The 25415-nt window shown below is 40.4% G+C and overlaps 1 protein-coding gene across 3 annotated transcripts; it reads left to right on the forward strand.

The window, feature by feature from the left end:
* The first annotated feature begins 1220 nt into the window (after nt 1–1220).
* Nucleotides 1221–25415, forward strand: mrps5 (mitochondrial ribosomal protein S5). 3 transcript variants are annotated; one of them, XM_071480050.1, is made up of 12 exons: nt 1221–1251; nt 3854–4006; nt 5570–5695; nt 6463–6576; nt 6988–7107; nt 10317–10351; nt 19070–19160; nt 19800–19846; nt 20318–20375; nt 23526–23588; nt 24457–24593; nt 24853–25415. In XM_071480050.1, the coding sequence occupies exons 1-12, from the start codon at nt 1236–1238 to the stop codon at nt 25075–25077; spliced, it is 1185 nt and encodes a 394-aa protein (XP_071336151.1). In that variant the 5' UTR covers nt 1221–1235; the 3' UTR covers nt 25078–25415. The 3 variants fall into 3 exon arrangements, with proteins under 3 accessions (XP_071336151.1, XP_071336150.1, XP_071336152.1); XM_071480049.1 differs by lacking the exon at nt 1221–1251 and adding an exon at nt 2541–2638; XM_071480051.1 differs by lacking the exon at nt 1221–1251 and adding an exon at nt 2633–2850.

The raw sequence follows: 25415 nt of genomic DNA on the forward strand, positions 1-25415 counted from the left end.
GATGTATTGTCATGACATCCATCATCATCTCAAGCATGTTTGTGAGCTTTATTTTGCCTCTTCAATAAATCTTGAATAAAATGGTGCAAATTGCGATGTGAAGCTCCAGGAGCTATTTTCAGGGCGGTTAGCTCATCAGCTACAACAGTTCAGGTCCTTGTCACCAGCGTCTAGCTCCAACCTGTCTCTTAAACGTTAATGAACGCCACCTTGTCCTTATGGGGCGACCACCACATTAATTTTGTTGATGTACACAGGTTTGTACCTTTTATCAAAGAGCCATATATTGTCTAATGCAGCTGTTTATCTTCTTCTTTGTTATTCATGTTCGTCCAGACCCTGAAAGTGCTCCAACTCCCTATCACCTGACATTTTCTATGTACAAAATTAACTGACTTTTACATTCAGGATCCTGGACGCCCACAATAATTCCTCTAACTTAACATCTATATATATAATGCAGTCTAATCCTCTATGTAACAGTCACACAGCTGACCCTTCTGGATTGAAACAGCCCACTCAGACAATGCAGAAACCAAACTGCATCACCAACATTTTCTTAGTGAGCTGCACTTCTGTATTTTCAAGACTAACTTCTCTTACTTTGACTTGAGTTGCACTGAGCTCCAGCAGCACTGTGTTTACCTCGGAAAATATAATATTTTCCCACTCTTCACTCCTCCGCTCACTGCAGTACAAAGCCAAGAAAAGTGACTCACTCTTTTACATAAAACCCTGGATGAAGCTGTCATTATGGGGCAATTATTTTGGAGAAAAGTTTCTGAGGGAAAGGCATTGATTCTTTCTCAGCAACTCCCACCTCCTGCTGTCACACAGCTGGGCGGTTGGTCGTCCCTTAGCAGCTCTTGGATTGCAGCTCTCCACTGTATCGGGGGAAAATGGCCGTAATGTTGAGGAAATTATCTTGAATAAGGTGAAATTGAGACACATACAGTGGATAATTACCAGTAACCTGGAACTATAATTACCTCTGCTGCATTTTAGTCATGTCCAAAGGCTAAAATGCTGATTGGTCACCTGCTGTACACACTCAGAGGCAGCTGGGTGTACATATGTGCATTGTGTAGGCACTCACCGCATACATGCATGAACATGCGAATGATTTGCAAAATGTTTATGTCTTAAAGTGTCATTGCTCCCTGTTTTCTAGTTTTGGGTGCACACAGTAACTGTAAATCATTTCAAACTGATTCAGCTTAAAAACATAAACCTCCATGCTGACTCAAAAAGGTGAGTTAATTGACCTTTGAGTTATTTTATTAGTTTTGAAAACGCAAAACCAACTGAGTTCAGTGAGGTGAACCTAAGAAAATGTGTTAAATGAATATTAAACTGAATCAACAACAGATGACTCATGCTGACAAATGTTAGAGAAATATTGTCCTTCCTTTCACATTTTAGTCAGTTCATTTAACATTTGCTTGGAGTTAATGAAACTTAAACATTTATGTTGAATTAATGAGAAAAGTTTAATTAATTCCACTAAATTTCACAATATGGAGAACATAAAAACTTAATTCACTTAATTAAATGCATAAAATGCACAATTACACAAATATATTGACATGTGCAAACACATTTGTAAACAGAACATAATTCCTCCACATTCTCCCTTCTCTGTTCCTGTTCACCCATCCCTCCTGTCTCTCCTGTCTTTTCCCTCATCATCTTCAGCTTCTCCACATTTATAATCATCTTGTTTCCTCTTATCTTGATGTGATAATTAATATCAGAGAAAAAGCTTAAAAAACAAGGCTCTGTGGGTTTTTATATGTACACCCAGTCAACAGACAGCTTCCTGAAAGAAAATCTCCTTAATTTCACTTTCCTCTTATTTTGTTTTGCCTCCTGGAACTGGGAGCTCATCAGAAAGGCACAAATATGCTGTATCATTTATGTTGAATTTATTCTCAGAGCATGTTTCATATAATGATGTAACTAATCATGCTTACAAACAGCTTGAAGAGCAGCAAAGATAGTGCAGATCTGATCAGCCACATTTCTGCCAACACCACTGTGGGCATGGTGGGCCTTTCATCCAAAACAGTGCATCATATTCTATAAGTTCATCATTTGTATGTAACCAGTAGTATATATAGTTTAATAATAACAACAACAACACAAAAATACTACTACTACTACTACTACTACTACTACTACTACTACTACTAATGATGATGATAATGATAATAATAATGATGATAATAATAATAATAATAACAATAATACAACTATTACTACTACTACTACTACTACTACTACTACTAATGATGATGATGATGATGATGATGATGATGATGATGATAATAATAATAATAACAATAATACAACTACTACTATAACTACAACTACTACTACAAATACTAATACTACTACTACTACTAATAATAATAATAATAATAATAATAATAATAATAATAATAATAATAATTCAATTAAAAATACATACAATTTAATTTTTAAAAGAAAAAGGAAAAATACAAAACCCAGATCCTCTACATTTACGTATTTTTCAACAGGCATGGTTCAGACAACTTGTTGTCCTCTGAAGGACCCTTCATATTCAAGATGGCGGCGGCCGTACGGGTGTGCTGTGCCCTCCGCATCACAGTCGGAGGTGAATTATTCCTCTTTCTTATCTTCCACAGCTTCGTTAAACCCGCACAGTGTTTACAACGCAGTTTGTTTACAGCGTTGATGTTTTCCAGGTGTGACGAGTCGGTTCTGGTCAGATGTGTTCACTGACCCGGGACCAGTCCGTCATTGCTGCAGGACTGTGCTTGATCAAATACGCCTGGAAAATAACTTAGTTTCTGTGCAGTCGGAAACGTGTGTATTAAATACAGTTAAGAATAACATTTAGCTCTTTGGATTTTAGACTTTTGCAACAAAATTCACAAAACTCGCCGACGTTTTGTCTGTTTTACAACTCGAGTGTCCCTCATGTGTGTTGGTTGATCTCTTAACGTTATTTATTTAGATATCAATTGTTGTTTTTGGTTTTTTTTAAATTTTTTATCGTTTAATTATTGTTGTCATTTAAGAGTAGAATAGTCTTACGTATGATAGTGTATGTTGGTCCTGTTTGTAGTCATCCCCTGAAAAGATGCCTTTCCCCAACGAAACGCCATTCAAAATTCTGTGAATATAACGTAGCCCTGCCTATTAGAAATTATATACGCCTCTGAGAAAATAACTAAAGACTAATTATGCGATGTTTGAGTCCGTGCTTTAAGTCGGCATACTTACAACAAACTCAATCACAACCAAAACAACATTTTATGTCGGTAAAATCTCCAACTTTTGTCAGGCTTTACTGTCCTCACTGTCTTTTTTCTCATAAATTCCCATGTTGGTGAGGGAACCCTGATTTTCTAGAAATTACAGTAACTCTTTAACAGTTTCGGAGACAAATGTTTATTGTTGTTAAGACACAACTGAAGATCAGCATAAATTGCACATTAATGAGGGAAAACTTTTTTTTTTTTTTTTTTTTTAATTTTTTTTTTTTTTTAAAGAGAAAAATGTCTGTTAGCATTCTGCAGGACACACTGCTAATACTGTGCACACATGTTGTCACGGAGATCATGGCAGGAAATAAGGCAATCCAAGTGCTGCTTGTTAGTTAAAAGTGAAATGTCAGTGTGGTGTAACAGTCAAACCCTTTTATTTAACATTCTTCAAGTCGAAGTATCAGCAAACTGGTCAAGCCTGATGTTATATGTTGTCCTGACTGTGTGCGTATTCATAGCTGTGACTTTTTAAGTGAAACCTGCTTGGTGTTACACACATAATGCAGTTTGATACATCTCTCCGTCTCTCTCTCTTCCAGGTGTGCCACCACTCCGTAGCGTCGTGGGAGCAGCTCAGGTATCCCAGCTGGCGAGTCGAGCCTCAGCTGCCTCTCTCCAAAGAAACCCTGCACTTCCTCCGTTCCCTGCAACAGCATGGCAGCAAACCAGGCACGGCAGCTTCTTCAACAAGTGTAAGTTTATGAAAATATTTATTCCAAAATCTCTCGTCTCCTTGTTGGACAGTAACATCTTAAATTGTCAGGTACAACCCACAGTGAGCTACTATCCTTGAACCATAATTGGCAATTTATTGTTTGTTGCTTCAAGTTGCAATTGCAACAAAGCAGCTTTGTTTGTTTGTCATGTAGTTGACACCACAGGATTAATTTGCACATAAGCTGAAATACCTTAGCTTTGCTTTTTTAACTGGATTCATCTTAAGGTGGACGAATAACACAAGACAGATTGCGTAGACCCTCTGGTTTCAGTTATGGGAGATCTTAGTTCTGTAGCATACAATTATATTTTAGAGACAACACTGTGCTTTGAACATCGTGGGACCAGTTTCTTGTTTGAATATGACAACACCCTGTGTGCAAAGCCAGCTCCTTAAAGAGATGTTTTTTTCTGAGAACCTGACTCGGTGCTAACTTCAGCTCCATCCAACACCTTTAAGATGAACTGGAACACGGACTATGATCCATCCCAGCATCAGTGCTGAACCTCAGTGGTGGATGAATGGGAGCAAATCCCTCCAGCCAGGTTGTGGAGAGCCTTCTGTGTAATGTTCAGGTGTCCGCATACTTATGGCCAGGTAGCATGTGTTGGATGTGATGTGTTTTGCTTTCTCCGTCTGTCTCTGGCTCTCTCACTTCTCTTTTTTTTTTTTTTATTTCTTCTTCTTAGTCTTATTTGTTCTCAGCATTGAAGAACATGTCTCACCCACAGTTTGTATTGTGATCACAGGAATACACACACTGTCCATTCTGTTAAAGTATTTACTATCAGTTGAGTTTTGGTTGTGCTGTTTTACTTTTACTGTCCAGTTCACCGCTGTGCAGCGTTTGCAGACGGGTCCTAATCTGTGGATATACTGCAGGTCCTAAACTGGACCTGTGGTATATCCACTTAAGGTGCCAGGTCTTTGCAAACACTAAGAGTTTAGTGTATTTTAATTACAGTCCCTAGGCAAACCCATATGTCACTTGTTGGACGTCTTTATTTCTGGCTGTTACAGCCCACAGAGTCCATACATCCTCGCTGCAGCTGGTTTTAGTGAGTCACGTAAATTTACTTTTCTAAGTGAAATTGCTGATTCAAAATTTAGCCACGGGCTTGGAGAGAGTGGACAGAGATTCAGCAGCAGTTTTAGAGCATTCATGGAGATAAACTTACTGCCGTGAAAGTCAGTCAGAGAGGAAACAAACACTAATGTTTTGAGGATTTTAATGGGAATTTACAACATAGATCTGACCTGATGCCAGTCTTGTGGCAATGGTCTCAGTAGTTTTGATTTTTGTTGATTTATTTCTTATTTTTGGATTTTATTAGTTTTATTCTTTGTTTATGCAGTAAAGCCGCTCTATAAAAGGTCATCATCATTCCTCTTCATCTTCTCATTATTATTATTTTAATTATTAGAGGAAAGCTAGAAATTTTACAGATCTTTAGCTGTTATATTTACATTTGTTTATTTGTGTGTGTGTGTGTGTGTGTGTGTGTGTGTGTGTGTGTGCGCGTGTGCGTGCTCCCAGTGACGGCTGAGGAGCTGTGGCAAGGTGTGATGGCAGCATCGGGGGCCGGAGCCAGGAAGGGCCGCGGGAAGAGAACCAAACGCAAAATGAAGATGGACCTGAACCGAGGACAGATGATGGGAGAAGGTGAGCCGTCACCCATCTGTCTCTCTGCCTCTGTCTCTCTGTCTTTTTGCCTCTGCAGATGTGATTGTTTACATTATTTTGTTCATACACAAGTGTTAAAATTCCTTCCTCTGTTCTGCCGTTTAGACGTCGGCACTTGTGTGTCTAACTAATGCTAATAAGCAGCTGATGGACACGACACACTAGAATATTCATTAGTTAGTGTTGATTAATTTATGACACCGCTCTACAAGGGAGAGGAATTACCCTCCGTTCTCTCTGCCTGTCCTCCTCCTCCTGCTCGGAGTTGCTTCACTCACTTTTCTTTTAGGAGGAACAATCGGTCTTCATTCAGTCTCTGTCTCTGTATCACAGTCTTGTCAGCCTGTCTCTCCTCATCTCTGCTTTTCACTTTAACTAAATGTCTCTCATTTATCTCTCTTTTACCTTCCGCACTCCTCTGTCTGTCTGTCTGAAACTGGTTTACAATGTTTTTCACGTGTTATTCAGTCAAGGTTTTTAAGATTAATACTGTAGCTTCTCATCTTTCACAAGTTTTAAAGTCTTAAGGTTAATTTTCTGACATGTGTAGACTCCCTGAAGCACATACATACACTGTATATATCTGTGGTGAATTGTCGACTATTTATGTAATGGGAAGTACTTTTTTTTTCTAATTGGCTTCTCTTTAAGTTCTCCATATACATGGGTAAGAAACATAGATTTGGAAAACAGGAAGCAGTATATATTTTCATTTTTCCTTCTCTCCGTCTGTCTGTCACCCACAGGTCGAGGTGGCTTCCTGTGGCCTGGTCTGAACGCTCCGGTGGTAAAGGATAATATTATGCAGACCATGAGTCAAAGGAGCGAGGCTGAGCAGCAGGATGTGCAGGCTGAGTTCGGTACGGCACAAAATGATAATCTTCAACCCAACACCACCAACCTGTATGAATTCATGAACACTTTCACTCTTCTGACTACATACCAGTTACCGGCGATTGCCACTGTCAATCACTATAGCAAAGCCAAAGAGCAGTTATTTAACTGGAAAAGAGCCACAAGGAACAAAGGCCAGGGGAAAAAAGGATTTAATTTTGAGAAACGCACACAAAAACAGCGCCACTGGTGCGAGACAGAAGTTGCCACTTTGTCTCCACAGTGATCTCATTTGTTAACAGTAATTACACGGTTAATTTGACAGTGACACATAGCACCTCGGACACTTATCCTGTTGATCTCCTTGAAGTCAGCTGTGGCCTGTCTGTGTTCCCGGGGCTCCTGTGCTAAATGCGCTGGTTGTGTCTCTTCCGCAGTGCGTCAGAAGGATGAGTGGGAGAAGAGGAGGAAGACGAAGGTGAAGAGGGAGAGAGGATGGACAGGAAACTCCTGGGGGGGCATCAGCCTGGGCCCCCCTGACCGTGGACCCAATGGAGGTAAAGCAGCACAGTCTCACTAGGATTAAAAATCATTGTGTCATTGGCCAAGATGGGCAGAATTTACCGACAAACAAATAAAGACACATTGCACAAAATATGGCACAAATTAAACAGAGATGTGATCATAAAGTTAAGAAGTTTTGCTATTGTTGCATAGCCAACATTAGCATTAACAGCTGTTTACTTAAAAGGAAACGATGGCTGAAGCTTTTGTCAAGTGACAATTACCAGCACCCGGCAAGAAACCACATTCAGCAGCAGAGACAAAGTACAAATAGCCCCTTTTAAACAACCCAATAGCTCTCTAATAAAACATAAGACCTACATAAAAAATAACTTAATTGGACTAATATGTCAAACTTTAAAATAACTTAAAGCCTTGTAAATCTTGATATATATGTCCAATTTTTTCACCTGTTAATTGTCGCAGCACCGTTGCAACACTAGATGAATGTGTCTTAAGTTGTGTATCCATGAAAAGCTCCAACTAACAATTTGATGATTTTTTTCAATTTATTGTTTATTCTATAAAATGTCAAAAATAGTGAAAAATACAAGTCCCAGGTTCTGAGAGTCCAAGATGACGTCTTTAATTATGTTGTCCAAAACCCAAATATATTCAGTTTAACATGATATAAAACATATAAAAACACGACATCTTAAATTTAAAATTTGCCCCATTTCCATGAAAAATTACTTTAACTATGAATCAACTAATGTTTCACTTCATTCATTTCGTTCAGTTTCTACGTGTGTATAATGGAAATGGAAAGGTTTTGCTTCCCAGCCATTGCCAAGAAATTGAAATAATCTAACTTCTTAACTTCTGCAGTTCAGTTTGTAATAGAGAGCATCAATCAAGTCACTGGAAAACATCAGTGAACTTTTCTTTTGCTTGCTCCAAAATCAATAATTCCCACCGGCAGCGGAAACATGCAGGACAAAAACACATGCAGCCCGAGCCGACAGTCTCCTCGCGGCGTCTCTGTACCCCTGATTCGTAGAAGTGTTTTTGAGGAGGTTCACGTGGGTTCACACTGTAACACCCTGTAAAGACGTGTACTTCTGCCTCCTGTGCTGGCTGCAGGAGCAGTGATGAGGCTTCCTGTTTCTCATGACACAGCAAGAAACTCTCCCACATACACATATACACACATTTACACTGAGTGGCATGGGATGGGAAGACACAGTGATGACTGCAGTGATGGAGGAGACGGATGAAGCATTAAAGGAGCAATAAGGGGTGTGCTGCTGTGTGTGTGAGAGAGAGAGCGAGAGAGAGAGAGGGGGAGGCCAGTATGGAGGCCCATTAGGTCTGATGAAGATGAGGATTCGACCAAAGTGTCATTTGGGACAACTTCCTAATTTAGAAAGACATCTTTCTCTCTCTGTCCGTCTCATTCTCTCTCTCTCTCCTCCTCCCTGGATTTCCATGTCACACTCTCTCTCTCTATCTCGTACCTTTCATTTTCTCTTTCTCTCTTTCTGTTGTCTCCCCTTTTTCTTCCATTCCCCCTCCTCAACCTTCTCCTCTCCTCTCTCTCTTTGTCCCGTTCTCTCTTCTGTCTTTCCCCTCCTACCTTCTTGTTTCAGTTTAACACTTTCTCTCCTCCAGTCTCTCATTTTTTCCTCTCCTCCCTTCCCTTCTTTGCCACCTCCTTTATTTTATCTCTTCCCTTCCACAGACTTTTTTCCTTCTCCGTTCCTGACCCTAAATGACCAGACTGTTTCTCTGTCGTATTTTGGCACTAACTAACAGTCGACCCACTGCTCTGTTCCTGAAATATCTCCTCTTTTGGATGGATCGCTATGAAATTTTGTACAAATATTCATATCAGGTCACATTTTTTTTTTCTTAACACCAACATACTAGTGTCACGATTGTGAGCCTGCGAGCATGCTAGTGTGAGCATGGCTGTGGACTCTAATGCCGGGAACACACTGGATGCGTGGCGGCTGCGTCGCGGAACTGCTGTGGCTCGCACGCGTGTGTTTCTTTCAGAGTTTGCAGGTTACTCGAATGTTGGGTTTCTTTTCATTATAAATTAATTTCTGATTTATTCTATGACAGATAATGTCTTTAAAATGCCTTCGTCTCTACATGCAGCTGCTGAAATGGTTAAAAATGTGTCTGACGTATTCAGATTCAGCTTAGACATAAACAGCTATGGTGGAAGGTCTTATGCCTGTCTATTTCTTCTATACAGTCTTTACAGTTGTATAGATAGTATGAAATAAGTCTATCAACAGTGTAACTGGAGGGTTTGTATCAGGACTCCGAACAACTCTGAGGGAAACCGCTGTTTCATTCCAGCGGATCCACAGGTGGAGCTGCTCGCCTCCTATTCCCAGCCTCATTACATGTTGGTCTTTGCTGTCAGAATTGAGTTTAGCCTGTTAACCTCAAACTGCTGACAAATGAGGGACGAGGCTCTGTAGCTGCAAAGCACATTTTTCCCGCTCGTCACTCCTCCTCTTTTCATTCAGTCTCTTTATCGCTTCCTTCTCATCCTCCTTGGTTTTCTGTCTCTCATTTCCTCTTGATCTTTCCTCCCTTGTCCCTGTGCTAACAAGCTCTGTCTCACCGTGAAATACACTCGCGGCGTCCCTCCTACATGTACAAACACTTTCTGTCACACACACACTGTCTGTCGCTCACACACAAATTCACACGGGGCCCTGGTGAATGTGATGTGTGGAGAGCTGCAACTAGGTTGCTTGTCTCTGATTGGGTTTAGCTTCTTACAGATGCTGGGCTATTGTCCCAGCTGAGGTCTGTGTGTGCGCGCGTGTGTGTGTGTGTGTGTGTGTGTGTGTGTGTGTGTGTGTGTGTGTGTGTGTGTGTGTGTGTGTGTGTGTGTGTGTGTGCGTGTGTGTGCGTGTGTGTGTTTTCTCCTCGGAGCCTTTGAGCCAGCTCTCCTTTGTTTGTTGTTAATTGGTTCGAAGTGAACAGACTGCTGTTGGGAGAGTAACATCCTTCAGAGGTCACTGACGATGAAAAGTGTCGATTTGTTACACTACCGCAAGGGCTTCTGGGTAATTGTCATGCTCTCCGGAGCCTGTTTTAATTTGTGTGTGTGTCTGTGATGTCTTAGTGTGTGTGTGTGTGTGTGTGTGTGTGTGTGTGTGTGTGTGTGTGTGTGTACCTGAGCCCAAAAGTGTTTTTTTTTTTAAACTTACTTGTTTCTTTCTCTTCCTCTCCACAGAAACCTATGAGGATTTTGATTCACGTGTCATTGAGGTGAGTGTTTCTCTTCTACTGTCTGTGTAAATGTGTAAAAGCCTACATCTCCACACCTGTAAGAGCCTCATTTGAACCTTTTGATTTTGGTTTGTGATTTGTTTTTCTATTTAACATTTTCATTTATTTTCCAATAACTCAGATTTATTATTTTTCCAGACCACATCTTTTCAAACAGCACAAATTACTCACAATTATCAGTCAACACATAAAACTAAGCAGCTCTCAATCTTGAATAAAACACCAAACAAACCCAGTTAACTAACACATCAGTTGACTTTTAATTAGTTTATTTATTTTAACTGATTAATTATTTTTAATTGCTGCTTCTTTATCACACATTCTGACTCTTTAAGTTGTTGAAACCAAAGACTTTAATGTAGAGCCCGGCCGATGCCTCTGCGGGACAGTTTCACTGGCCGATGTCATTACTAATAAAATGGTATCTGTGTTTATAACGGCTGATACGTAACCAGATGGATGGATGGATAATGGAAAGCCACAGATAGGTGCTTGAGCTATTTTGTTGCTGCTGCACAGTTTGTGAGCAGTGTGTGATTTATTTGTGATTTATTTGAGTATAACAACGATTAACATTATACTCATTCTGCCTAAGTGACATAATGGTTAATATATCTGCGACTTGCAGCTCAGTTTTCCTGTAGCTTACAGCATATAGATAGAAATTAAGTCCTGGATGAATGAATACATTAAAATTAGTAGTTCAAGTTTACTGTGTACTAGTTTTTGACAATAAAACAAGTGTGTTTTTCAGCTGCCTCACGTCCTGCTCAGAGCCCTAAACTAAATTTACAATTACAGCTGAACTGAGAGGGAGAAAAGTGTGCAGGGAGGACCAGGAGCTTATTGTTTGGTTTTATTGTCGTCCTCCAACTGAATCAGACTGTACAGAATAATTATGCAGAAAGCCCCAGAGGGGGGAAACTGTTTTCAAGAAACTTCAAACAGTGGTAAATCCAGTGTGGCATGCGCATGTTGATAGTGATGTGAGCAAATTTGCTGAGCAAGGATAGCTGCAGTCGAGCACTAAATTGCAGCCGCTTTAGCTCTCCCTGAGGCCGAATGGTGTCATTTCAAAAAGGTCAGATTTGCATTAGTGTGCGATACAAAGCAAATAATAAAAAAAGAATCAGCTCCAAAGCGAAGGTATTAGCACAAGACGGGGGGGAGACACAGCCTGTAAATGCTTTTTACTCTGCAGTAAGCAGCAGCCCAGACCTCCTTAAACCCGAAGAGGAGTCAGAGCAGTTAATAATATATCAGGCAGTTATTGGTGCTTCGTTTTGAAGAAAGTCTTATTTTGAAGGCAGAGAGCCCCGTGTGTGTGTGTGTGTGTGTGTGTGTGTGAGAGAGAGACGATAAGCTGTATGGACAGACTTTGTTCATTTAGATTCTCTCTCTGTCGTGATGTATTTTACCTTAATTCAATTACCACTAATGGACCCTGCTTAACTAATGGGGGTAATGCCACAAGGTCTCTCTAAAACACACACACACACATATACATATATATATTTATATATATATATATACAGTACACACAAAGACCCAACCAAATGTCTGTGTGCTATTTTTCCTCTTTGTTTCAGTTTGTTTTTGTGAGTTACAAAACAGTATGTGTGTGTGTGTGTGTGTGTGTGTGTGTGTGTGTGTGTGTGCGCGTGTGCGTGTGTGCGTGTGTGTGTGTCACATTGATAGTCTTCCCCAGCCTCCTGGCCGCATAAATAAGAGTGGTGTCACAGTCATTAGGCTCCCCCCCTGGAAACTGACGGATGCTTTTATGGTGCCGTCTCCCTCTATAAATATACCCTCTGTGTGTGTGTGTGTGTGTGTGTGTGTGTGTGTGTGTGTATCTGGTTGTGCACGCCACTATAAATTCAGGCCTAATGAAATGAAAAAGGCTTACTGGAATAAAAAGGCTTGTCTCCCAAGGACGATGATGCCGGCATGCCATTAGTGAAAACATCCAGCAGGAGGAGAGGGAGGGAGGGGGGAGGAAGGGGTGACACAAAGCTGAGGAAAAGTAGAGGAGATGGGGAGAGAGGTGGAGGACAAGTTGTGAGAGTGAGTTCGGAAGTCAGGAGGTGAGAAGACGGCAGATGGTGTGCCATTAATAATAAAATTAAGTCTTAAATTGTAGAGAAAGTTAATAATTCATTTTACCTAGTCCAATATAGAATGAATGAGTTAAATGCATTAACAAAAAATATTGATATGCAGTAGTGCCTCTATTGTATGCTGCAGAAGTCATATATAGCAGTACTCGTGAACACTGTTCTCCTAAGGTCATGAATTTCAATGCATGTACTCAGGTACAGACTGGGTATAGTTGGAAAAGTTTCAATTATGTTGCCAAAAAATTGGTTCTGTTTTTTTCCCCTGAACCTTATTTTGAGGATTATTCATTTCATAAAAGAAGCCTTTCTTTTAAACACAATCTGCTGTGTGTACTTGGCCTGAATAACACAGTCTGAGATGAACAAAATGATTATTTAAATCATTAGTTTTATCATGAATCTGACCAGACATTCAGTGCCAACATTTTGTACTTGCCAGTTCAATACCCAGTGCTGTGCACTCGTCTGAGTTGGAACCAGATGAAAACTGACAATTATGTTTAATTATTAAAAGTAATAAGTACAATAGTTAAAAATGATGTCACATTATTTTTTATCTATTTCGATGTGGTGATTAAGTAACTTGTCCAAAGAGAGTTGATACTAGTTTATACTTTCTAGAAGACAAGATTGCAATCACTGACTAGTAACTTCAAATTGTACATGTTAAATCAAAAGAGATGAAGCTCTGCTAATGACTGCAGGAAATTCTAAAACAGAAAATACAGAAATCAAGATTCAAAGATGGAGTGCACAGTTTCAACAGAGACGATAACAAGTATATTATAGTTGTTTAGAATATTAAAGCTGCACTAGTCAGTATTTTTGCATGAACAATGGGTTAAAGGAGGATGTGTAATGTGAAAGGTTTTGCTCATCAACAAGCCCTCAGAGAATGATCAGAATCAGCAGCTCTGCTCAGTTCTTGCTGAATCGGCTCAGTCTCATCACTGTCATCAGAGTCGTTCACGGCGTCAGGCAGCTGTCCCGCCTGTCTCTACCTGCCCAGCACCAGACAGCAGGAAGACAGGTCATGACTAGCTTGTGAACATAGTGGAGCATTTAGCAAGTAAAGAGACAAATAATAGAGCTAGAAAGAAATTGAATTTTTGGACTTGAATCTGTTTGGGTGGCCGGAAATAGAAATTCCAATAGATGCTGTTGTTGCTCCATGTCTGCTGGATTTGTAAACAGGAAACTGTTAATATATGTGAATAAAACATGCACCATAATATATGATTTAATCCAGTACACTAATGTTACAGCCAAATGTCTCAGGCCCAGTCTCAGTAAGAAGTGCATTCAGTTGGACCTTTAGAAAGATGAAGGGGAGAGCGAGGGATGACAGAGAGCAGAGGTAACAGTAGAGAAAAGAATGTGAGGAGAGACAGAGACAAAAGTGATGTTTATGGCCTCTCTCCAGGTACAGCAGCCACTTGGACGGGACTGTGGGATTTCATTAACAGAGATGGAATGCCATCAGTGTCAGTTGTTTTTTTTTTTTTATCTTTTTTTCACCCCTCCCTGAACTCAACAACCTTGAAAAGTTTTGCTAAAAGTAACAGACATCAGACTGGATGAGAACAAGAAGAACTTTCAATCAGATTAGATGTTGTGTTTTTACAGCGAGGTGGAGCCGGAAGAGACATGTTGACAACTTGATATGTGAAGTGAAATTCACACGAGGGCCATTAATACAACCTGATTATGAATTTGTTAAAAGCAGCTCTTGTGATACAAGCTGTGTTCACATCCTCACATCCTCATAACCTTATATGACATTTGAGTCAATATAATCCTGCTGCAAGTTTGTTTGTATTTTGAGAAAATAAGAGTAAACCGTTGTTGCAGGATCCCATTTACATTGGATTTTTAAGTTAATGGTGCTTTTCTAATTGTGTTTGATATTGTAATTATTTAACAGCATCAAAGATTTCCACTTCACAGATATTAAGATAATAGAATTTCACATGTCTACATTTATTCATAGATTTGCAGATTAAAGCTTGCAGTCATTGCATCACATCAAGTTAATCTAGTGACACAACAGGATGGCTGCAAATGTATTTGGATTCACTGAAGTTAACCCAGGAACACTGGGGGAATTGCACAAGCTAATAATAATTTATAATAACTTATGTATGTTTATATATTTTTTTTCAATATAATATTATAACTATATATTCTTTTAGCTTTTTATGGAAAATAACAGCTGTAATAAGCCATAAAATAAAAAGTTAACAACAGTCTCAATCAGTATATTATACAGAATCTCAACACATTATCAATTATCAATAATTTATAGGTTATACATCCGAGTCCAGATAGGACTTCCAGTTCACAGTCCACCTCTGAGTGACCTCTGCACTAAAAGATTAAAAGTACCCTGTAGGCCCAGCTGAGGAGAACAAGCCTTCTCAGATTTACCTCTGCATGTTTTAGCTTATGGTGATGGTTTGTTGATGCAGGTGCACTGACCGTGACACTAAATTGCACACAAATAACACTCATTTCTCAGGCAGTGTTGAGCTGTTGAAATTGCTTGAAGAGCTGCTTCATCACTTCTTCTAAATTGCAGCCAAAAGTAACAGTTTCACTTAAATGTGGGAAATTTAATCAGTTTTTTATTTAAACTTTAACTTGGTCGATTTCTCCACAGTGAACTATGAACTAATGTGGAAGGAGAAAAAAGACAAATTCACAATTTGTTTTTTTTTCTCACACACACATGCTCTTTTGAGTTATTTGCATGATTGATAAATCATTTCCTGAGCCGACGGGATGAGTGCTTTTCAGTGGTTATAATAAGCTTCAGAAATGTATTTTCAGGTTTTTGCTCTTTCTCATAATCTAATTTGATGACAGCAGGTCAGAGATCTCTGAAGCATCATTTTAAAGAAAGAATTTCCTAAATTCAAAACATATCTCATGGGTGGGGCAGTTGTGTGGTCATTTATCTAGCAGCACGATAGATCATTAAATAGTTTGGCTAGAGTGATTGTAATTTAGCTTCACAGTAAATCGACAGTCACATTTACAGTCAGACCACACATGTAAACACTAACAATATGTTGCTGTGGGAATCTAGTAGAATTTAAACTCTATGCACAAAAGTATCAGTGCAGATCATGAGAATAGAGTACTGCAGGAACGAGTCCCTAAAACCTGGGTATTCGTCAAACTACAAATTGGAAGGTTAGCGGTGGTGACGTTAAAGTCATGTGACCGTGAACATTAGCTTTTTACTTGTGGCGATTGTATTAAGGCAAAATTCATGAAACTGGTGTTCATTTGTGAAGATTATCCTGCTGAGCACAACGTGCAAGTATCATTGACTTTTGTTCTTAGCAGAGCTTATTTTCTGCGGTAATCCAAAAGCCAGTGGAAAAAATCCCAGCGGCTTTTTGTCGAGGGATCCAGGGTGGATGCTACAAATATATGTGATCCCTGCAGCACTCTACAAGAAGGCTATAGGGCATAAACTCCAGATGAAATTAATGTAATGTGTGCAGTTATTATGTAATAATTCTGCAACAGGGATTTTGTCCTCAACAGCACAAACTCACCATCCAGTGTGTTTGCAGGATCAAGATATGAACTTGAAATCCAAGCGAATGAGATGATGTGAAGTTGCTCGGTGTTGGCTGAGGTCTGTGCTCTTGCAGCGCCTTCTGGCTTTGGTGGCGAGAGCTCCTCCCCTGCACTGCAGTGTCTAGACATTTACTGATAGGGAGACATGCAGCAACAGATTGAGAAAATAAGAGATGAAACACAAGTGAGAGCGAGCTAGAAGCATCCTCCCACCGCCATGCTGTCGCTCATCCGGTGGAGGCAAAACTCAGCCCATCTGCTCTGCTGCTAGCGCTCCACCAAAACTGCTGCATCTTCACGGAAAATGAGGCATGTGAAGCCAAGAGCTCAACATCACCGGAGGCACTTAGACTCACTTCAGTAGAAAGTGGCTGAAAGCTGCTGCAGGTCGCATTGAAACATGGTAACGTGTTGAATTTTGATCGACGAAAACCTTATTCTCAATGATACACACACACACACACACACACACACACACACACAAATGTTCATGTCACTGCAAGAAAGAAGAAAGAATATGTTGCCGTCCTCCTTTACAGGCCTGCACACACAGTATGCAAGCATAATGTTGTGTGTATGTTTTGTATTGAATTATAAAAATGCCTGGTAATTGTGTTCACTTCATTAACAGCATTTTGTGTGTTCACAGAAAGGATACGTGTAGAGTATGTGGCTGATATCTGTGTGTGTGTGTGTGTGTGTGTGTGTGTGTGTCTCTGTGTGTGTCTCTGTGTGTGTCTCTGTGTGTGTCTGTGTGTGTGTCTCCTGCAGGGTGTGTTTTGGTGTTTGCTGCTACCCTGACCCCAATCCTTCTGCTGTGGCCCTGTAGTCAAATTGTAAACCCTTTACTGAAATGTGTGTTACATAACCAGAGGAGCTGAAGGCAGATCTTGACTTTGAAGTTCCCTCAGTCGAAATTCAACACTGTTGTGTCACTTGTGCTCTCTGGTGAGGATGAAAGCGTCGTGGTGAAGTGTGTGTTTTGGCCCAGATAAGTCCCCGGAAGGCTGCTGCTGCTGGTCCCCGTACAAGCTCTACTACTACTACTACTAATAATAATAATAATGATAAAAATAATAGAAATCATATTAATACATTTAATTTATATAGAACTTTACAGGGTACTGAAAGACGCTTTACATTGATTTAAATGATCATTAATAAAGAACAATATAAAACAGAGCAAACACAAGGCAAACTTGGATCTTATTTTCACTAGCACATTTGTGTTTGTGGCGTTTTGAAGTCATGGTTTCAGGGTTTTGGAGAAAGTTTTATCTTCTGGTCTCAGTTGACCATTGGGACAACCAGAATGAGGAGGGGTCATGTGTTCTCCCTGCAGAGATGAATGTGCCTGTTATCAGAGAGTGAACAGTTTTATTCAACTGTAAATTGTCTTTGAGAGGAGTTTGGTTTACAGAGGGAGGGGATGGAAGTTTAGTCCGCTTGTTTTCCCTCATGTCTGTTTATTTGTCAGCTGGTTTACGCATAAAGTTCTGCATCGATTCGCACTGAACTTAGAGGAGGGATGTGTCATGGTCCAGGACAGATCCTGATTATTGACTATGAAATTGAATTCTTTTTCTCTGAAGTCTGCTGTATGATGTTTGACATTTGCATTGCCGGAGGTCTGTGCTCTCTGAGTGCAGTTGTTGATTTTATTTTTGGCTTTTTTTAGTTGGTTTTATTGTCAGATGGGGAATTGGACGTGTTTGTGTTAAAGTGTTGCACTTATTGTTACTTGTGTAACACTGCATTTGTGTTGTGCAAAAACTGGTCCTCACAAAGATAGTACAAGTACGCACATATGGCTTACACATATCTGGGTGAAGACACACACAAACACACACACACACACACACACACACACACACACACACACTGTGATTCTTTTGAAGTTAACTAGTTTTGTCTCCCAGACAGAGACCTTTCACTGTCTGCTGTTCTCTCATGTCACTCCTCCTCCTCCTCCTCCTCCTCCTCTCCTTTGTTTTCTATTTATTCTTGTTTCTTTTCCCCTTTTTGTTTCCTCTCATTTTCTCCCTCTGCATGTTCTTGCTCCTTGTATTTAATGTCTAAAGAAGCAACAAATCCTCTTTACCTTTCCTTTTATCTCCTGCTACCTCTACCCTGCTTCTCTGTAGCTTTCCTCCTCTCTCTCCTCCACCTCCTCTCCTCCTCTCACCTGCCTTCTTCACCCTCTACAGGCCTCTCTTCATCCTTCATCTCTGACCTTCCCTGCTCTTCTTTTTGACCTCAGTATCTCTTCCTTTGCACCCTCTTGTTGCCTCTCTCCTCCCTGGTGAATTCCTTACCACCTTCCTCCTCCACCACCACCTCCTCCTCCTCCTCCTCCTCCTCTGTAGTGAATCTCCGCTGCCCCCTGCTGTTTTTAAAAGTCATACTTCAGACAGTTGATCAGCCTGTGTGGTTCGACGAGAAGCTGCATGTGTGACAGATGACTGTCTGCTCTGTTTACTCTTAGATTGATGAAAGTAACTTTAATCTGGACAGGCACAGGACACACACACACACACACACACACACAAATACACAAACACACAAACACACAGATATGCCTTATCAGTCAGCTGCAGATGATTTCACGTTTTCACTAATAACAGTTTTCACAGAGAGGAGTTGTAAAAAGAAAACATCATCACCAGACAGACTTCGTAAACCACTTCAAAATGATGATAATGTCATGAGAACTCTTAAGCTTATGAAACCATTTCAAGCTGCCTGATGTTTAAGATCAACCATTAAGCAAAATGAGCCTGGTGTTCTGATTTCTTTTGCTATTAGATCATCATTAGTTTTTCTTGGTTTATGTTGGAGATGTTCGTTTTTATGCCGTTTGTCTGTCTGTGTTTACAGGAGCTCATAATGACCAGTATCAGTAATAACATAAGAAAGTGGTTCTGTTAATCTGTTCATCTCGAATTCTGATGTTGTGTAATGTTGTGTGGCGTTGTTTGATGTTTTCTAGGTGAAGAGTGTGTTCAACATGACGGCCAAGGAGGGCAGGAAGAGGTCCATCAGCTGTCTGGTCGCTGTGGGAAACGGCAACGGAGCCGCAGGTTCGAATCTCTCTGAGAACTGATCATGAATCAGTTCTCTGGCTCCAACTCGTCTTCACAGTGACACATAAATAGACATGAATAATAATATATGTAAAAGATGAATGTAAAGGATAGTGATTAGTTATATTATTATTAGTTATTTTAAAAAGTGGAACTGGTTTGGACAAGTTATTTTAACCTCTTGGTTTCTAAAATCATGGAACAGAACCAAAAGCTGATTTTGACAGTTTCAGGATGTTTGCAAAAAGTTAAAAAATAACTTTCTCGTTCTCTGTAGACATGGAGAAGTGCAGGATGTGACACTTCTCACATTCTTCAGAAGTGAGCGGCAAAATAAAGAAAAATGCTGAGGAAAGTCTTTACAGACTCCTGAGGTTCACCTGCCTCTAGCATCTCGCTCCAGAGTCTGTCAGAGCGGCTTTATTATTGAAGATGTCGTCATGGCGCCGCGCTCACAACGGCTCATAATCAATAACACTCATTTACCAACATCTGAAACATAACAATCTGGGTGTAATCGCCAACATCCATAATAAATGACACAATGGGCTTTTATTTGTTTTATACCTTCTCTGACTGTGATCATCACTCTGCTCTCAGAGATGTTTTAAAGCTGACTCTCCTCCCTCCCATCAGGCTTTGCGTTGGGTAAAGCAGCAGACAGAAACACAGCTCTGAGGAAGGTGAGGTTTCCAAGCAAAACAATCATTCAGTCAGTTTTTGTCTTAATATCCTAATTTCTAATGTCTGTTTTTGTATTTCAGATTGAATTGAAATGAAATGAAATGAAATAGTAATGAGCTGAATTTTATTGTCAGGGTAGAAACAGTATTTAGTCTTTGACAAAATGATCATCACTGAATCTCCACTGAAATCAAGAATACAAATAAGTTTTCTCTAATGCACCTGGGCTGCAGTTGATTATAATATATTATGATTATGATTCATTGAACCACATTTACCATTTAATAAATTAAATTAAATTTTTATAATGTTATAATTTATCTATAGCTACAGCAGCCACCACACTGAAGTTAACTTTTCCTGTGTGTGTGTGTGTGTGTGTGTGTGTGTGTGTGTGTGTGTGTGTGTGTGTGTGTGTGTGTGTGTGTGTGTGTGTGTGTGTGTGTGTGTGTGTGTGTGTGTAACTGCAGGCCAAGAACAGAGCCATCCACTACTTGTACTATATAGATCGATACAACAACCACACCAGTAAGTGTCCTTCTTCTCCACCTCTTCATTCACATCCTTCTCTTTCTTGTTTTCTCCTTCATAAAGTTGCAAAGTGGGATCAACAGCTGATTTCAGAAGTTTTTATCCCATCTTTGAATTCACATTTGAATTTTTATGTCCCACCACCGCTTTGTGAACACGAAAGAATGATACGTAGTAGAAACTTCATATTTTAGTAGATGATCTGATGAGATTTTGATGTGCCTCACCATAGAAACGCAGGACATTACTGGACATAGTAACAATCATCTTTGTTTATTTTATTATCAAAGCAGCAGCTAACACTTCTTCATTACAGTTGTGAGCAAAACACAGCATCATAGTTCCCACTTTGATCCAAAACTGACCCAGAATCCAAAAGCCTTAGAAGGTGTTGTCCATTTTCTCAGCTGACACATTTAACACAAGTTTAAGCTCAGTGACTCAGTGTTTCTCTCTGAAAAACACCAAACTTATCTTTCATTTTTATGTACCTGGTTTTATTTCTTTGACAGGATGAAAATAAAATCATTATCAATGTCAGAAGGAAATCACAAATAATCTGCTGTTGCACTGACAGTTCAACCAGGAGAGTTTCCAACTGGGAGTCATGAAACGTTTCATATGAAAAAAAAAAAAATGAATGGGACTTTACTTCCAGAACCAATGGTGCCCGAAATAGGCTCTCCCACTTCACAACTCTATTCCTTCCACCCCTTTGGTTCCCCCCTCCTACTTCCCACCTCCCTCTCTCTATCCATCTCTCCTCATCCTCCCTCCACTTACATCTCTTTTCTAATTTTCCTCTTCCTCTCCTACATCTCCACTCCTCCTGTCCCGCTCCGTCTCCTCCTATTGCCGGCTTGTGCTCAAGCCACATAATCCAAAAAAATGGATTTGTGGGGAAAAAAAAGGGTACTAGAGTTAAAATGCACCGCTTGTACTTTCTTATTGTAAAACTCCATTTGGCTGCTGCTGCTGCTGGAGAGCAAAGCCAGAAAGATTAATGGTGTATGTGTGAGTCATCAGCCTCCACCAACCGCGCCCACCGGAGGAGAAAGTTAGCTTCCTGCTTTGGCACAAACCCAAACGAGAAGAGTGTGTGTGTGTGTGTGTGTGTGTGTGTGTGTGTGTGTGTGTGTGTGTGTGTGTGTGTGTGTGTGTGTGTGTGTGTGTGTGTGTGTGTTACTGTATTTCCACCCAGTTTGAGCTGTGGTATATTTAATTTTTCAGGCCCATAGATAAAAAACAGAGCCCTCCATATGCCAGCTCACACTGTGCGACCATCTGTGACCTGTCTGAGCCGTCATGTGATTGGTTGTTTGTTTGCTTCTTTGTCTTAACGTTTTAAGACAGACATTTTAGAGACTTGTGTTACTGTGTTTGTGATCAAAGTAAATCAGATCATCTTGTTTGGCATCATTCACCTTTGTTGCTCGCTCACTGAAACCACGGCCAAGTTGTACGATTTTCAAACCGTCAGTCGATTCCAATTAATGAACAATTACTTTGGTCTCTCTCTTTTTTGAACCATGCACCAAGTGATTTAATAAATCGGTGGTGTTACCTTTGGTCACTATCTACGTTGCATTCACCACTGTCTGGTAGTCGTGACTGATTAGACCCAATGGGGAGGCGAGGCAGGTGTCACCTTCAAAAACACACAATCACTGATCAAAATGTCTCACACAGAGGCATATTAACCAAATATCAATGTTAATACGTTTTTGGTTAATTGTCCTGCTCTACCCTCAGTATGCCTGACTTAAGTATGCCTGTTTAAGTGGAAATCCAGTGGTCAGGTTATGAGCAGCCCAGTAATAACTCAAGTTTTGGTGACCGTCCAGACCACGAACAGTTTTATTCCATTATTGTTTTGCTGCCTTGGTGTGTTGGACAGGAAGGCTGACATCTGGTTGTCCCCAGCGTAGCCGCTAAACATGTTGTTTTGTTGGTAAACAAACAGAAAACACCAGGGAAGCCTCAGGTTGATGAGCTGGAGAACAGTTCAGATCTGTCTGAGCTCACACACCTTCCAGTTGTTGTAATTGTTGTTGGCACCAGTGCTCTCACTCTCTCAGGACCAGGGTTGTTTTGTGAATATTCATGTGGCTTCAGTGATGTTCAGCAGAAGTTAATGAGCAATACAAAGCCAAAGTGAATTTGAATTCATGATGAATTCATGCATGTTTGGTTATTTCAGTTTTTTGGCGGGTATTTTCCACCGTTGTTGGAATAAAAAAGGAGCTTTGGTATTAAAGAGCAGCCAAATAAATATTTACCAGTCGTTTTGGTTGAAGGTTAGACTTTCAGTTCAGTGGTGGAGTTAGAGATAGAAAAACTGGAATATGCAACATGAAATCTTCATCTTGGAGTGATTTTCCTTTCTTTTTAATGTGCTCTGACTGTGTCGCTGTGAGTCACACATGACACAAAAGACACACACACACTGTTCCAACTGAGCTTGGACCCCCTGCAGCCACAGCAAATGTTTCGCTCCTTCTGTGTGTGCGTTTCTGCATGAGTGTGTGTTTTTGACATTTAGATTTGCATTTTTCCCCGGCAGGATGAGCACCGAATTCTCTGCCTCTTCTAATAATTCTGTCCTCTGCGTTTGTCCCCTCCATCCATAACTCGCTCCTCTTTTTTGTTACATCACCAAGCTACAAAATCGTATTCATTAAGTGAGTTAATTTCCAACTGGATGTCTAGAAGGATGCAGGGGCAGCAGTCAAGTGAGATGTTTTAAAAGCGATGTGACACCACAAAAAACATTTGAACCTGAAGCTGTGGAGCTGCGCAGTCTTCTCAGGCTTCATTCAGCAGCACACGGCTCCCACTCGGGGCCCCTGTGTGCATCTGAATAACTAATGAGCCACAGCTGCTGCGGCGAGCAGGAGACGCTGGCATGTGGAAGGACATCTGGTGGGCAGGTAGAGAAACACAAGTCCTGAGGGAGAACAGGAGAAAAGCTGCACGACAAAATACAAGTGCGTTCACTTGGAAATGGCACAAAATACATGACAGTAATTAGACTTTGTGGAATAATTCCGGGGCTTTTATTATGTGTCAGCTCGGCTGTTTGTTCCCTCTGTTTCCCCGCCGTACAGTCAGTGAGTGTAATTTGCTTGTTGTTTTCCTCTGCAACAGTTTATCATGACATTGAATCCAAGTTCAAGAGGACGACGCTCCGCATGAAGAAGCAAAACAAAGGTACATCTGTATTCACTCAGCATTCAGATGACAGAACTGAGGTTAAAGGACAAAGTTGGTTATAACAATGCATTAGTCCATCACTCTATTTCATTCCTGCAGAACAGACATTAAAATGACATCATAAATAAGGAGGTTCATTTATAAAAAAAGAAAAAAGTTATTTCCCTCAGCAGCTGGGTACTGTGATGCTACTCAAATAGAAATATAAAGTGCATTTTTTTAGGGACTATTTTCAGCTGTGGATTGATACATATTTGGGGCTCTTGTATTTACAGCAGCAGAAAGAAGCATGTGTTATTGACTCAAAACAAAACACAGTGCCCACTTTCATTCTTATGATGGATCATGTGCAACAGTTTGACTCACTGTGTGTTTCTGAATGTTTTGTTTGAATAAGATTAATATAGAATAACACCAGACTTATCCCTGAAGCTCAGTGTTGAGGGAAGCTGGTTTTACTCAGTGAGGTTAGCTCTATATGACGATAAATACTGTGAGATGAAACTGCTTTGTTTTGTTTTTCTGGTCTGTGTTGTAAATAGTTTCCTGGAGTGAAATAAATAATTTGGTTCAAATTATAGGGAAAAGTAGGAAAACACTTTTAAAAATGCTTCATTTAAGCCCATTAATGAATTATTTGTTTATTATTGAAGACTGTGTGTTGTGTGATTTATTGTGTCGATAAATTCAGCATTTTATTAAGTTCAGTTGACTTGCTTTGCACTAACTAAAGGACTTGTTACACTAGAAAATATAGGTATCAACAGGAAGTGTACTAATATAACAGTGTCTCTGTTTTGATAGAAGAGCGTCCATAGTGTCCAGACCTGGTGACATCACTGTGTCTCTCTTTGTGTCTCTGCAGGTTATGGTCTGCACTGCCACCGGGCGGTCATCACTCTGTGCAAGCTGATCGGCATAGAGGACATGTACTGCAGAGTGGAGGGGTCTATCAATTACCTCAACATCACCAGGGCCCTCTTCACTGGATTAGCCAATCAGGTGAGGTCATTGTGGAAAGTGGGAGGTTGGTCATTAGTTTTAAATGCTACTGGAACACCAGTAGCACCACACTCCCTTTTATTCTCTCAGTGAATAATCAGAGACAACAAAACAAAACCCTGACTGGGGTAACAGTTTCCCAATTACACATCTGGCAGCAGCTGTGAGTCATGTTTGTTTCAGCAACATTTCTCTTCTTCCTCACCTCTTATTATTATTCCTGTCCTCACCAACATCTACTTCTTCTGCCATCCTGCAGAAAACCCACCAGAGTCTGGCTGAAGAGAAGAAGCTCCACGTCGTCGAGTTTCAGCCGGAGCGAGGCCCGCTGCCCGTCATTGTGGCGAGTCCTAAGGACGGGGCACGACCCGACCCAGAGCCCGAGGACGAGATCCCCAACACCCGGCTGCACTGGGACGACGTGCGAGCCGCACAGGGAACCAAACGCTCGATCTGGGCGGGTGTCAAACGCACCATATGGTAGGGCGAGAGTCAGCTGATGACTGGAGCAGAACACAGGACAGATGACTGGACTGATAAAGGCCATGGAGGCTCTGGATTATGTGTGGAACGAAAACTTTCAAGTGGAATATTCAGTTTTTAAATCTGTCATTGTTTTGACTTTCAAGGACTAAAGTTACATGTTTCTCCAACTGAGAACATCTCATTTGACAACATCATTCTCCAGATACACCGTACAAAGGCCAATATTCACACAGTAAAATATTAATGCCCTAGATATCAATGTTTCCTTTATGACTGTAAAAATGTGGAATTGTTCAAAAATACAGTATGAATAAAGTATGAATCTATAAAAAAAAA

This window comes from Trachinotus anak, unplaced genomic scaffold, assembly GCF_046630095.1.
Source record: "Trachinotus anak isolate AG129_WGS33_773 ecotype Australia unplaced genomic scaffold, CSIRO_AGI_Tana_v1 ptg000007l, whole genome shotgun sequence".
Taxonomy (NCBI): domain Eukaryota; kingdom Metazoa; phylum Chordata; class Actinopteri; order Carangiformes; family Carangidae; genus Trachinotus; species Trachinotus anak.